This window comes from Canis aureus, chromosome 13, assembly GCF_053574225.1.
Source record: "Canis aureus isolate CA01 chromosome 13, VMU_Caureus_v.1.0, whole genome shotgun sequence".
Taxonomy (NCBI): Eukaryota; Metazoa; Chordata; class Mammalia; order Carnivora; family Canidae; genus Canis; species Canis aureus.
This window is the reverse complement of record NC_135623.1, coordinates 53,327,074-53,339,508: the sequence shown is the minus strand read 5'-3', so window position 1 is coordinate 53,339,508 and position 12,435 is coordinate 53,327,074. Positions and strand designations below refer to the sequence as shown.

The 12,435-nt window shown below is 37.3% G+C and overlaps 1 protein-coding gene across 6 annotated transcripts in view; it reads left to right on the top strand.

Annotated features, from left to right (window-relative positions):
• The window catches only part of NR3C2 (nuclear receptor subfamily 3 group C member 2), a 329,732-nt gene that overhangs the window by 4,293 nt on the left and 313,004 nt on the right, over nucleotides 1-12,435 (top strand). For 5 of the 6 annotated variants that reach the window (XM_077846296.1, XM_077846294.1, XM_077846290.1 and 2 more), the window contains exon 2: nucleotides 3,723-5,472. In XM_077846296.1, the coding sequence (XP_077702422.1) occupies nucleotides 3,725-5,472 (1,748 nt within the window). In that variant the 5' untranslated portion in view covers nucleotides 3,723-3,724. The remainder of the gene's footprint in view (nucleotides 1-3,722; nucleotides 5,473-12,435) is intronic. The other variant, XM_077846293.1, reaches the window with a different exon arrangement.

Sequence of the window (12,435 nt, the reverse complement as noted above, 5' to 3'; positions counted from 1 at the left end):
ATTCTGCTCAAGCCATGGCTATGCCACTTCCAAAAAGACAATCTGAGTTTCCTGGACTATTTAGGAAATAAATGCCTAACATAATCTATTTGTTTACAGAGAAGACTGATGAAAGTAATAGGGGGGCATTCAGCATAAAGTATTTTAATACTCCTAAGTTTTTAAAAACGATCTTAAAAAATGTTGGCAGTGGAAGCCATGAAGACGCTAGATATCTATTCTTTTGTGCCTGACTGTTGCCAACCTTTATTTTCTTTGTTGAGAGGTGCATTAAGTTGGTAGATGAAGACAGTACCTTACACAGAACTAATTTAGATTTCAGCAAAGCCTTTTGCAAATTCTTTAATGATAGCCCTGTCAATAATGTGGTGAAATGCAGGCTGTTTTATGCTATTGTTAAGAATTCAAGGCTAGCCAAACAGGACTTGGAAAGTTGTGATCAGCTGTGTGATGTTAGCTGATAAAGGTGCTTCCTTGTAGAGTGCTTTAATATTATACTTGTCTGCTATTTCCCATGTAGATTCTCCTAGAATCGTCATATAGTCTCACAGGTTTGAGATTTGGCTCCTGCTTTAAGGCAGAGTGATGAAAGTCATCCCTTAGAATATTAGTAGGTGTTGTGGAAAAAGGGGGCCGTGGCCAAATTATGTAGAGGACACTGGAATAAAAAGGAAGCCGGTTTCCGCACTGTAAAACTTCTCAGGAGTTTAGCATGCAGATTTACACTGTGAAACTTCAAAAAAGCAGTAAGTGATCATCCTTCCCAAAAGGACGTTTGGAGGATGGATTTTTGGGGAGGGATCTGGAGATGGGATTCTCTTTTTAGACTCTGCTTGGGGTAGATTCTCTTTTTAGACTCTGCTTGGGTTGAGGGGGGGAGAGTGGAGATGAGGAATGGAGCTGTAGTTGGAAGGTGGGGAAGCTGGAGCCTTTGGAGGCCTTTGGCAAGAGTTCCTAGGCAAGGGTGATTTGCAGGCATTAGGGGAGAGAGGGGTGCAGTTCACCAAGGCAGGGAATGTGGGTTTACAGACAGGTTTGGAGGGGGGGAATGGAACACAGAAGATGTTCAGTTTTGAGCATGAATAGACATGTTTCTTGTGGTGTTTGATGAATTTGGACCTGAAACATCTATACCTTAGATATGCATCTGTTCAGCTTTGTTATGGGGAGGATCGAATATTCTTAGATGGAAGTAGAAGCATAGAATACTCCTATTTTTCAACCTATGGTTACAGCTAACTGGTTTTTCAGTAAAGAAGAAAAGGTCAGTATTAGCAGTTTAAGTCCCATTTCACCGTATATTTATTTCAACTTGTCTTTTATCCACACTCAATTTTTTGGGTAGAATTATCAGATAAACACCTAAATTGTTGTAATTTGATTTATTTTCCCCTGCTTTGTGATTGACTTGTGATTAGGAATTCATAGAATAATGTTCTTTAAGTAAAAGGTTATAGGCTAGATTTTAATGTTCACAAATTGAGTATTGATTATAAGAGTTAACATTTTTTATTTGTACTAGGCTATCTGCTTGGGATGCAGTAGTGAAATTGATAAAATTTCTGCCTCTTGGGGACTTAAAATCTAGTATAAAATAGAGTGAAGAGATAATTACAATACTTAGACAATTTAGGCATTAAATGTCCTTAGAGAGCCTTGTGATAATCTATTGCCAGTTTATTTAGTAGAGCCATTCTATTATTTTCCTGTGTAAGTTAATATAAGTTATGTAGCAGAAGGACTTCCTAGTCTCATTTCATGAGGGGAAGCTAAGGGAGATGGGAGTAGTGAGTGGCTGAAGGAGGAAAAGAATGAGAGGCTTGGGATGCCTGGGTGGCTCAGCAGTTAAACATCTGATTCCCGCTCAGGTCCTGATCCTGGCTCCCTGGGATGGAGTCCCACATCGGGCTTCTTCCTGCATGGAGCCTGCTTCTCCCTCTGCAGATGTCTCTGCCTCTGTCTCTGTCTCTGTCTCTCTCTCTCTGTGTCTCTCATGAATAAATAAATAAAATCTTAAAAAATAAAAAAAGAATGAGAGGCCTAAGGTAATATTGGTGTACAGAACTGCAGAGACTACATCAGACTTTTATTTGGGGCATGGATTATCTACACACCTGAAAGGATTTGAAAAAATGCATACATAATACAATACAAATGAATATGTAATGATTTTAGCAGTTTTGTATATTAGAATATATAAATGAAAGTTTTACAAAGAATGAGTTAATTTCCTTTAAGATATGTTTCTATAGAAACATATCAAAGCAGGGGGCATTTGGCAATGTCTGGAGATGTCTTTGATTGTCACAGCTGAATATGGGGAGCGCTAGTTGAATCTAGTGGGTAGGTGTCAGGGTTATTGCTAAACATATTACAATGCATAGGACAGACCTTCACCACAAAGAATTATCAGGCCCGAAATGTTAGTAATGCCAAGGTTGAGATGCCTTGGTTTAGAGAGAGACCTGGGGTCAAATTCCAGCTCTGCCACATAGCTGTATAGCCTGTGCCTCAGTTTCCCCAATATATCATTTAGATAATACTTTTACTAATCTTATACGGTTATTAGGGTAAATAAGAAGCGTATACTGTTGCATTGAATTGTATAATTATAAGATTATGTAAATATAACCTATTATAATTATATTGTCTATGAAATAATTTTATAGAGAGTCAATGGATGTGATTGTGTAGATGAAAAAAACCTGTGGGCTCCTTGGATGAGAACTGTGCCTGTTTTGTCTGTCACTATAGATTCAGTGACTGGTTGTAGGCCCAGGATGTAGCACGCACTTGGTAAATATTTGTTCAATGAATGAACACATAAATTGTCAAGACTCATCTCAACTTCCTCCATTTACCGTTGAAAATAAAACTGTTTCTGCTAGAAGTCTTTATAGCAGAGGTACCACTAAGTAGGGATGCGTGTCAAAGTCCCTGCCAGCATTGAAATACGGAGAATCTAGTGCTGACATTCCCGAGTTGTCATACTGCCTCTCTATGGAGCTATATGGACTGCCTGAAGTAATCAGGATACATGAATCTTTACTTTTTGGAATTGACATTACAGTATCCTCATAAGTAATCCATTTTAAGAAAACCTTATTTTTTTAAAAAAAATCATTCTTATAAGTTAGTTTTCCTGTGATAATCCACTTGATAACTTTAATTTCATATTAATAAATGGTAACATTGGTTGCATTACTGTATTGTTTTAATAAAGCCTCGTATTCAATATGGAAAGCAGCTTCCGTATGCTTGAGAGACACCAAAGGTTTTAGAGTTAGAAGATTTAGTTTTAAACCCAACTTGTCACTTATCACGCCTTTGACCTTGGACAAGTCACCCACATCAGTAAGCCCTTCGTTTCATCCTTGCCTGCTTCATCAGTCCCCGTGATTACTCTGAATATTAAATAAGTTAACATTTGTAGATATTCTTTGCAAATCTAAAGGCTGTATTATAGCAAACATGTTACTTTTATTTAGATGCAAAATAATTTTATATGATTGCTTATAGTCTAGCTTCTGGACAAGTTATAGTCAGTACTCTGTTATAACAGCACATAAAAAAGGCAACAATTTTAATATAAGTAGAAATATTGCTTATAATAAGTAGGATATGTATGTATAGCTCAGCAAGTACAATTTTAGAATGTCTTCTAGAGTAATATTGCTATAAATGACTCTAATTCAATTTTTTAATATAAATTTATTCGTTAGCTATGGAGACCAAAGGCTACCACAGTCTCCCTGAAGGTCTAGATATGGAAAGACGGTGGGGTCAAGTTTCTCAGGCTGTGGAACATTCTTCCCTGGGACCTACAGAGAGGACCGATGAGAATAACTACATGGAGATTGTCAACGTAAGCTGTGTTTCCGGTGCTATTCCAAACAACAGTACTCAAGGAAGCAGCAAAGAAAAACACGAACTACTCCCTTGCCTTCAGCAAGACAATAATCGGTCTGGGATTTTAACATCTGATATTAAAACTGAGCTGGAGTCTAAGGAACTTTCGGCGACTGTGGCTGAGTCCATGGGTTTATACATGGATTCTGTAAGAGATGCTGACTATACCTATGACCAGCAGAACCAACAAGGAAGCATGAGTCCAGCAAAGATTTATCAAAATGTTGAACAGCTGGTGAAATTTTACAAAGAAAATGGCCATCATCCTTCCACTCTAGGTGGTGTGAACAGGCCCTTGAGATCCTTCATGTCTGACTCTGGGAGCTCTGTGAACGGTGGGGTCATGCGTGCCATTGTTAAAAGCCCTATCATGTGTCATGAGAAGAGCCCATCTGTTTGCAGCCCTCTGAACATGACATCTTCAGTTTGCAGCCCTGCTGGAATCAGCTCTGTGTCCTCCACCTCTGCCAGCTTTGGCAGTTTCACAGTGCACAGCCCTATCACCCAGGGGACTCCTTTGACATGCTCCCCTAACGTTGAGAATCGAGGCTCCAGATCGCACAGCCCAGCACACGTGGGCTCTCCTCTCTCAAGTCCATTAAGTAGCATGAAATCCCCAATATCCAGCCCTCCGAGTCACTGCAGTGTAAAATCTCCAGTCTCCAGTCCTAACAATGTCACTCTGCGATCCTCTGTGTCTAGCCCTGCAAACATCAACAACTCAAGGTGCTCCGTTTCCAGCCCTTCCAACACAAATAACAGATCCACGCTTTCCAGTCCAACTGCTAGTACTGTGGGATCTATCTGTAGCCCTGTAAACAATGCCTTCAGCTACACTGCTTCTGGCACTCCTGCTGGATCCAGTGTGGCCCGGGATGTGGTTCCTAGTCCAGACACACAGGAGAAAGGTGCTCAAGAGGTCCCCTTTCCTAAGAGTGAGGAAGTGGAGAATGCCATCTCCAATGGTGTGACTGGCCAGCTTAACATTGTCCAGTACATAAAACCGGAGCCAGATGGAGCTTTTAGTAGCTCATGTCTAGGAGGAAATAACAAAATAAATTCTGATTCCCCATTCTCAGTACCAATAAAACAAGAATCAACCAAGCATTCATGTTCAGGCACCTCTTTTAAAGGGAATCCAACAGTAAATCCATTTCCATTTATGGATGGCTCATATTTTTCCTTTATGGATGATAAAGACTATTATTCTCTATCAGGAATTTTAGGACCACCTGTGCCCGGCTTTGATGGTAACTGTGAAGGCAGCGGATTCCCAATGGGTATTAAACAGGAACCAGATGATGGGAGCTATTACCCAGAGGCCAGCATCCCGTCATCTGCTATTGTTGGTGTGAATTCGGGTGGACAGTCCTTTCACTACAGGATTGGTGCTCAAGGTACAATATCTTTATCACGATCAGCTAGAGACCAATCTTTCCAACACCTGAGTTCCTTTCCTCCTGTTAATACTTTAGTGGAGTCATGGAAATCACATGGTGACCTGTCATCTAGAAGAAGTGATGGATATCCAGTTCTAGAATACATTCCAGAAAACGTAACAAGGTAAGTTGTTTTTTTTCTTCTTTTCTGAAAATCGCGGCTTTATAAAATGTTGAAAAAAAACTAGTATTTACAGTTGATAAATTTAAACACATTTCAGTTCACTGAAATGAACTGTTCAGTTCACAGTTCATTTTATTTTTATTTTCAGGATGGTCACTTAGTGTCCCCTCTTTCCTTTTTGGTATACTGGTGTTTTGAAATAGGAAACAAAAAGTTCTTAAAATTAAGAAAATACTTGTGTTGATTTTGAAGGAATACGTATGGATATTCCCTCTCCCTTATAGCATGTTGCCTGTTGTAGGTGTTCGGGAAAAGTCCGTTTTCTACTGTCTGGGACTATATATGTTTTAGCGGACTAGTGCTAGATTATTTTTTTCTTTAGTGGTACACTGGTTCACTAGAATTGTTTTAAGTTTGTTTCTTTGTGGTCTTTGTCTTTTTTCTTAGCTTTTTTTTTTTTTATTATTAACCACTTCATTGGTTGTGAAGTATGAAGTTGAACCCCAAATCGGTTACCCACAAGCTCTACACCCTCTTCGTCCTTTTCTGGGTAGCTTAATTTGTATATAAGTCATGGTTTTCCATACAAATAAATCATTTCCTTAACTGTTGAGGGCTTTTAAAGACTCAGCACATCTAAAATTACTAAGTGGACAGTCTTGCTTTCTTACTCATATTGGAAGTGAAATATGTCACTGCAGTTTTGAGTTGGTATATTTTTAACTTTTAAGATCTACAAGAAGACATACTTTACTAACTGTAAAATATCTCTTGACTTTCCTTTTTGCAGATAGTATATTCTATATATTTAGAAAAAACAAGGAAGAGGTTTTTGATATGACTGTAAAGGGTGGTTCTAAATTATACAATGAATACTTGCATTGGACTTTGTTTCAGTACTGTTTTTATTATATGGTTGTGATAAATGATCCCTTTATTGAACATAGAATAGATGTCCTAGATATGGTTCATACCTTCAGCATTTGGGAATATGTGGATGTTTTCCTTAAAAACTTATGTTCATTCCATTACCAGTTATGTAAACAATTATGTTTACATGTATTTCTTTTTCTCCTTCTGTTTTGTTATGAGCCAAAGGCTAAAACTTTAGTTCATACGTTCTTTTTCCTTATCATTGATTCAAACTTTGCTCCTCTTGCCTTTATGGAAGCAAACATTCCATTGAAGGATAGGTTATTACAGCTCTTGATAGCATGAATGATCATATTCTGATACCCCCTCTATCTCTTCTATTCTAAACCGTAACGCAAGATAGTGCATTTTAGCATGGCTTTCGTTAGAAACAAACATAGCATGTGGTCTCCTGCTACTGCTGTGTTTTACTTTTAGAGAAGGAAATTTTGCACATGATGTCAATATTTTTGTAAGTGACTTTTTAGTGAGTTAGTATGAGGGGGTATGGCCTGGTAGTTATGAGCACTGCTGTCGTGATTGAAATCCCTGATCTGCCACTTAATTGCTTTGTGTCCTTGCGTATAACACTTCACCTCTGGGCTTTTAGTTTTCTCATCTGGAGGAAAAAGAAAAAAGAAAAAAAGAATTCAATAGTACCTGTCTCAAAAGGAGTTAAGATAATTGAGTTAGTTTATGAGAAGCACTTTGCACATTATCTGGTATGCGATAGGTATTGTATACATTTTAGCTATTACTGTTAACATTTGATTAGTTTACACAATCTGTAGTTTTCTGTTTTCATTATATGAAATTACACAAAATAGTTTAAAGAAATATTTTATACATAGTTGGAAGAAATATTTGTTGATAATTCTTATTAAATTCTACTCTATTATTTTTCATGATTAGGCATCATACATTTGCCACAACATATTTATTTGCTTTTATGGATTTGAAGGCTATTACTTTGGGTAATGATATTTCTGGTAGCCATAGTAGTTGAAATCATTAGTTCTCTGCTTTGTTTTGTTCTGCATCCTATTTCTCCCATTTTAATTGTAGGTTTTACACTCAACTCCTGAAGTCCCTCCCAATGTTCTAGTGATGCATCGCCTGAAACATATTAATGTGAATCAGTGACCTTGAGTCTCCTCTGCATTTGTGGGCCCCAGGGGGTTGTTCAGTGTCTCCTCTGGAGTATTCCAAAATTCCTCACATACGTGTTAATATAGTCAAAGGGGGTTCATTTTGTTTACATACATGTTGTATTGTGCTAGTTAGTATAAGTTTTCCCAAAACTTTACTAACAAAAGCTTTTGTGTTATGAAGTCTCTTGTAGCTTACCGATTATTGACAGCTTTTTCTGGTGAGTATTGTCCAAACCTATTTATTTTGATCATTCTCAGAATAAAGGCTCAAGGAGCAGGAGATATTTACATCTTTTTTCTAGATTTCAGTCCACATGTTATAATATTTCATTTAACCTCGTCCATGCTTCATCACTGGTCTCGTATTTTAGTGTCCTTTGGATCAAAATCCAGCCTTTTTGTCTATATCTTAATGTGGGATGAGGATACTCCATTCAGGGGGATGTGGAATAAATGAAAGAATTATAGGTTGTGGAGGATCAAGGCAGTGTGTGTCTGTTACGAGGTTTCATGATAACCTCCATCTTTTGATTGAACTCTAAATTGTTGTTTGGGATTCTTGAGACCCTTTCAAGGAGGTTTGTGGAGTGAAAGATCATGCATCAGTAAAAGATCCATTCAAAAGGGAGGGTGGACCATGGTTTTTAATGTAATCGTGTATGGAAAGTTCACTAATGTGATTTCAGATTCCACATTGCTACTAACCTTTAAGATACTACTGACTGGCAGTTTTCAACATAGTGTCAAAGAATCACATGTGCAGTTATTGCTAATGACCATTAAAATGCTTGTCCTGGGCAGCCCCGGTGGCGCAGCGGTTTGGCGCCGCCTGCAGCCTGGGGTGTGATCCTGGAGACCCGAGATCGAGTCCCGCGTCGGGCTCCCTGCATGGAGCCTGCTTCTCCCTCTGCCTGTGTCTCTGCCTCTCTCTCTCTGTGTCTGTGAGTAAATAAATAAAATCTTAAAAAAAAAAATAAAATGCTTGTCCTTTTTCCACCAACCTATCCATGTGAACCCAGATCTTATTCATATACCTGAACCGAAACCTATCACTACCCACTGAATGCAGAAGTAGATACGAAAATCCAGCTGTCTTCTGTTGAGACAATAGACTTGCAAAAATGTAAAACAGTGCCAATCTCCTCACTCAAGTTTTTGTTTTGGGAAACATAGTTATTTTTTCATGAACATATGCTTATGTTAACACAGTGACTTCTTAGTTATAAATGATTTAAAATGAATATTAGTTTTAATTCTAATGCAGCAAATGCCAGTAGATCTAATTTCCATAAACAAAAGTTTTTTGGTGTCCTCAGTACATTTTGAGGGTGGAAAGATGTCTGAAGACCCCAAAACTGAGAATTGCCGGTCTCTTTTATTCTGGACACCCTTTGGCGGTTAATGAAAAAAGAGGGTATTACTTTATTTTGTTAGCCTTACTGAATATTATGCTGAGGAAGGAGTGCCCTCTTCAAATAAGAAAAATGATTCTTGTCTAGTTAATTTTTTAAGCCGATAGAAGTGAGTAATGGCTGCGAAGTGTGTGTTGTCCTCATCTCCGTCTGGGGGCATCCTGTGAGAGCGGTGACGAAAGCCATCTGTCTGTTAATCATTGCTGGTGAGTGGATTGCCTGACCACCAAAGTGTAAAGTAAATTATGACAGAGGCTGAATGTAAAGCTTTGAGGATGGACACTGGACCTGGTTGTGTCATGTAGATTGGAGTTTCCCTGTCAGCCAGGACACAAACAAAACTGTGACCTCGGTGAGTCACAGCTTCTCTGGGCCTCAGTTTCTTCCTTTAAGGTGAACTTGTTGAACTCGGTGCTCTCCAAGGTCAGCCTGCAAAACCATTAAGTGGCTGTGACGTTTCCTTGGAGTTGTATGTTAAAAATCAAAATTGAGTATCCTTTAACATATTTGTTTATCTGGTTTCAAGTATGTTTTAATCACAGGTGTAGCTCTTTTGTTTCCAGGGTGTTCTGGATAGAAAAATGTCATTGCCATTTACCATTTAAAAGTGAGTATGGGAAAATTATTTATTTTACTTTGAAAAGCAGAGGTTTTTTTTTTTTTATCAGATCTTTTATAAAATTTGATACAACGAATTTCTCTTCCTTTTAATTTACACTATTCCTTTGAAAACAGTGTTTCTGTGTTGATACAACATCGATGTTTATGGCGATGGTCATAGTCACTTTGATAGCATCATAACAGCACTAACATTGACTTAGACCTTATAGGTCTATAAGTCTTAGACCTTAGACTTATAAAGTTCACTGTTTCAAAGGGCATATTCTAGTAGGCTTCAAGACAGATAATCAGGTGTTTATCTTAATCTGTGCTGCATTCTTTTTCTATGATAGAATGAAACAATTTAGTAAAAAAACTAGTTTTTTTTTTCAATTGTCCCTAGAGTTTTTTAAAACTTATCTTCTGTAATAAAGCAAAAGGTTCAGAATTCAAGGAGTTACCAAAGTTGCCCTGTTTCTTAATAAACTTTCTGAGTAAATCATTGGGATTTAAATATCCTTGTATAATGCAAAGTATGAAAGAATGATGATTTTAGGAGAGGGTGGAATCAGATTGATTATTTGTGCTTACTATAATAAATCCATTAAGAATTACTGCGGTCATTTACAAGTGAAAACATGGGACTTTCTTTTTCTTATTATTTGTCTCACAATATTTTCATTTTGAAATTGTTAGTGTACCTAGAATTTTCCCCACTCAGTATTCTAAATAATATTTTTAGAAATGATTTCACAATGAGACTTGCTTCTCCTGATGATTCATTCACTTCCATTCATTTATGGTATTTCTGGTGAGAGTAGTGATAATTTTATTGAAAAAAAACCCTTAGTACTTTTTAACAAATAAATCACTATGTACAGTGCACTTTGATACATTTTGCTTTTAACATCACAAGTGTCCTAGGTTTATATGTCAGTATGTCCACCTTTTAACATCTAAAGTATTAGTATACTTAGAACTGTTTATGTCATACTTTAAAAAATGGAGATAAAAGCCTTGGTTTCAGTTAAATAAACTCAAATTATTCAACTTCAGGCTGTTTGCATGCACAGCAGTGTTGTGCTAAAACTAGGACCTGGAGGTGTGGCATTTATGGATTTGATGCCTTTAGCACTATTGAAATTCTGGGTGTGTCTGAGCTTTTCTATACTTGTAATGTTAGAGTAATGCCCAATGTTATTTTTTTTTTAAGACTTTTTATTCACGATAGACAGAGAGAGAGAGAGAGAGAGGCAGAGAGAGACAGGCAGAGGGAGAAGCAGGCTCCATGCAGGGAGCCTGACATGGGACTCGATCCTGGGTCTCCAGGATCACACCCCGGGCTGAAGGCAGCACTAAACCGCTGTGCCACCAGGGCTGCCCCCGATGTTATGTTGATCACAAGTAATTTAGGAGTAATACTTCACTTCCCTTAATGCTTTGATGTTACTAACTTTTTTTTTTCCCTCCAAAATAATATTTTTTTCCAGGCTTTCAACTGTTGCTTCAGTTTCATACTCCTCATCTACTGATAAAATTTCACCTCTCCTGCCAAATAATGTATCATTTTCTTTCATTTATTAAATTCAAATCAAGAGAAAAATACTTGCTTCATTATAAAATTTAAATATAGCCCTTAAATTGTGTGTTTTTGGACTGTATTCCAAAGTTTATTGGTGAAAACCTAGGAAATATAAGTATGTTAAATGTATAGGTTTTCATCTTAAACTTTAGAACTTCTAGTTTTAAACTTGTAAAGTGTAGGCTTTATTTTGTTTTAAGAGTTTTATTTTCATTCTTTATATAGTAAAGTAATGATGAAGTTAAAATGTAATTACATGTAAGCACCTGTTACTTAATTGATGCCTGGAAGCCTCTGCATTTATGATTGTCAGTGTTCAGGCCAAGGCTGAAATTTCTTTGTAGAAATGAGGTAAAAATTCCTTGTATTTATGCAAGAAATAGAAAACTCTAGTATAAGGAAGGAAAGAGGACATACACAGAGTAATTTGAATACCTAAAAAGCTAATTCCCTAGGGAGAGAGAGTGAGCTAATAACTGATTATCTGAATTCCTAACTGTGGCTGCACTTTTATTAATTATGACTCTCACTGGTATGTGTCCTCACCTTATAGGTAGATTAGGAGTTGTTGAGACATATAAACAAAAATTATAGTCTAAAAATAAAGTGGAATAAGGTTTATAATGGGCAAAGTCAACTTTGGATTTTCTGACAGTATAAAATTATATAGGCAAGTTTTGGAAAATGGGGAAATGGGGTGGTGCTGGTCAGAGTTGATATTTATCCTTTTGCAGAAAGTAGGAGTGGTCATTTCATGATGGAGGGAGTTACATGAGCAAAACATGGAGATCGGCAGAAAACACTGAATGTGGTCAGGTTGTATGGCTGACTGTGACACAGGAAATTGCGGGGAAGAAAGCCTGGAAGAGGTTAGTTAGTTGGAAGTAGAAGGCAATGGAACTTGAAAGTCACACTAAGAAATTTGTACTTAATTTGGTAGGTAATGAGGAACTATTGAAATGTTGGAGCAAGAAAGTAGCATGAGCTAAAGTGCACTTTGGAAAAACCTTAATTAGGCAGTGGTTGTAGGGTGGAGCCTTGTTAAGTTATTGCAACAGCACAAGGGGTTGGGAACTTGACTCTCTGTCCAGAGTAATGGAAAAAAGGGGACAGATGTGAGATATTACAGAAGATGCCCTTGTAGGAGTTGATTTTTGTATAATTTTTTTATTTTAAAATAATCACAAACCTAAAAAAAATTAAGTCCATCACAGAGAACTCTAAAGAAGGACATTCTCTCACATAGCCACAGTATAGCCATCAAAATCAAGAAATTAACATTAAGTTACTTGCTTTAGACCCATCT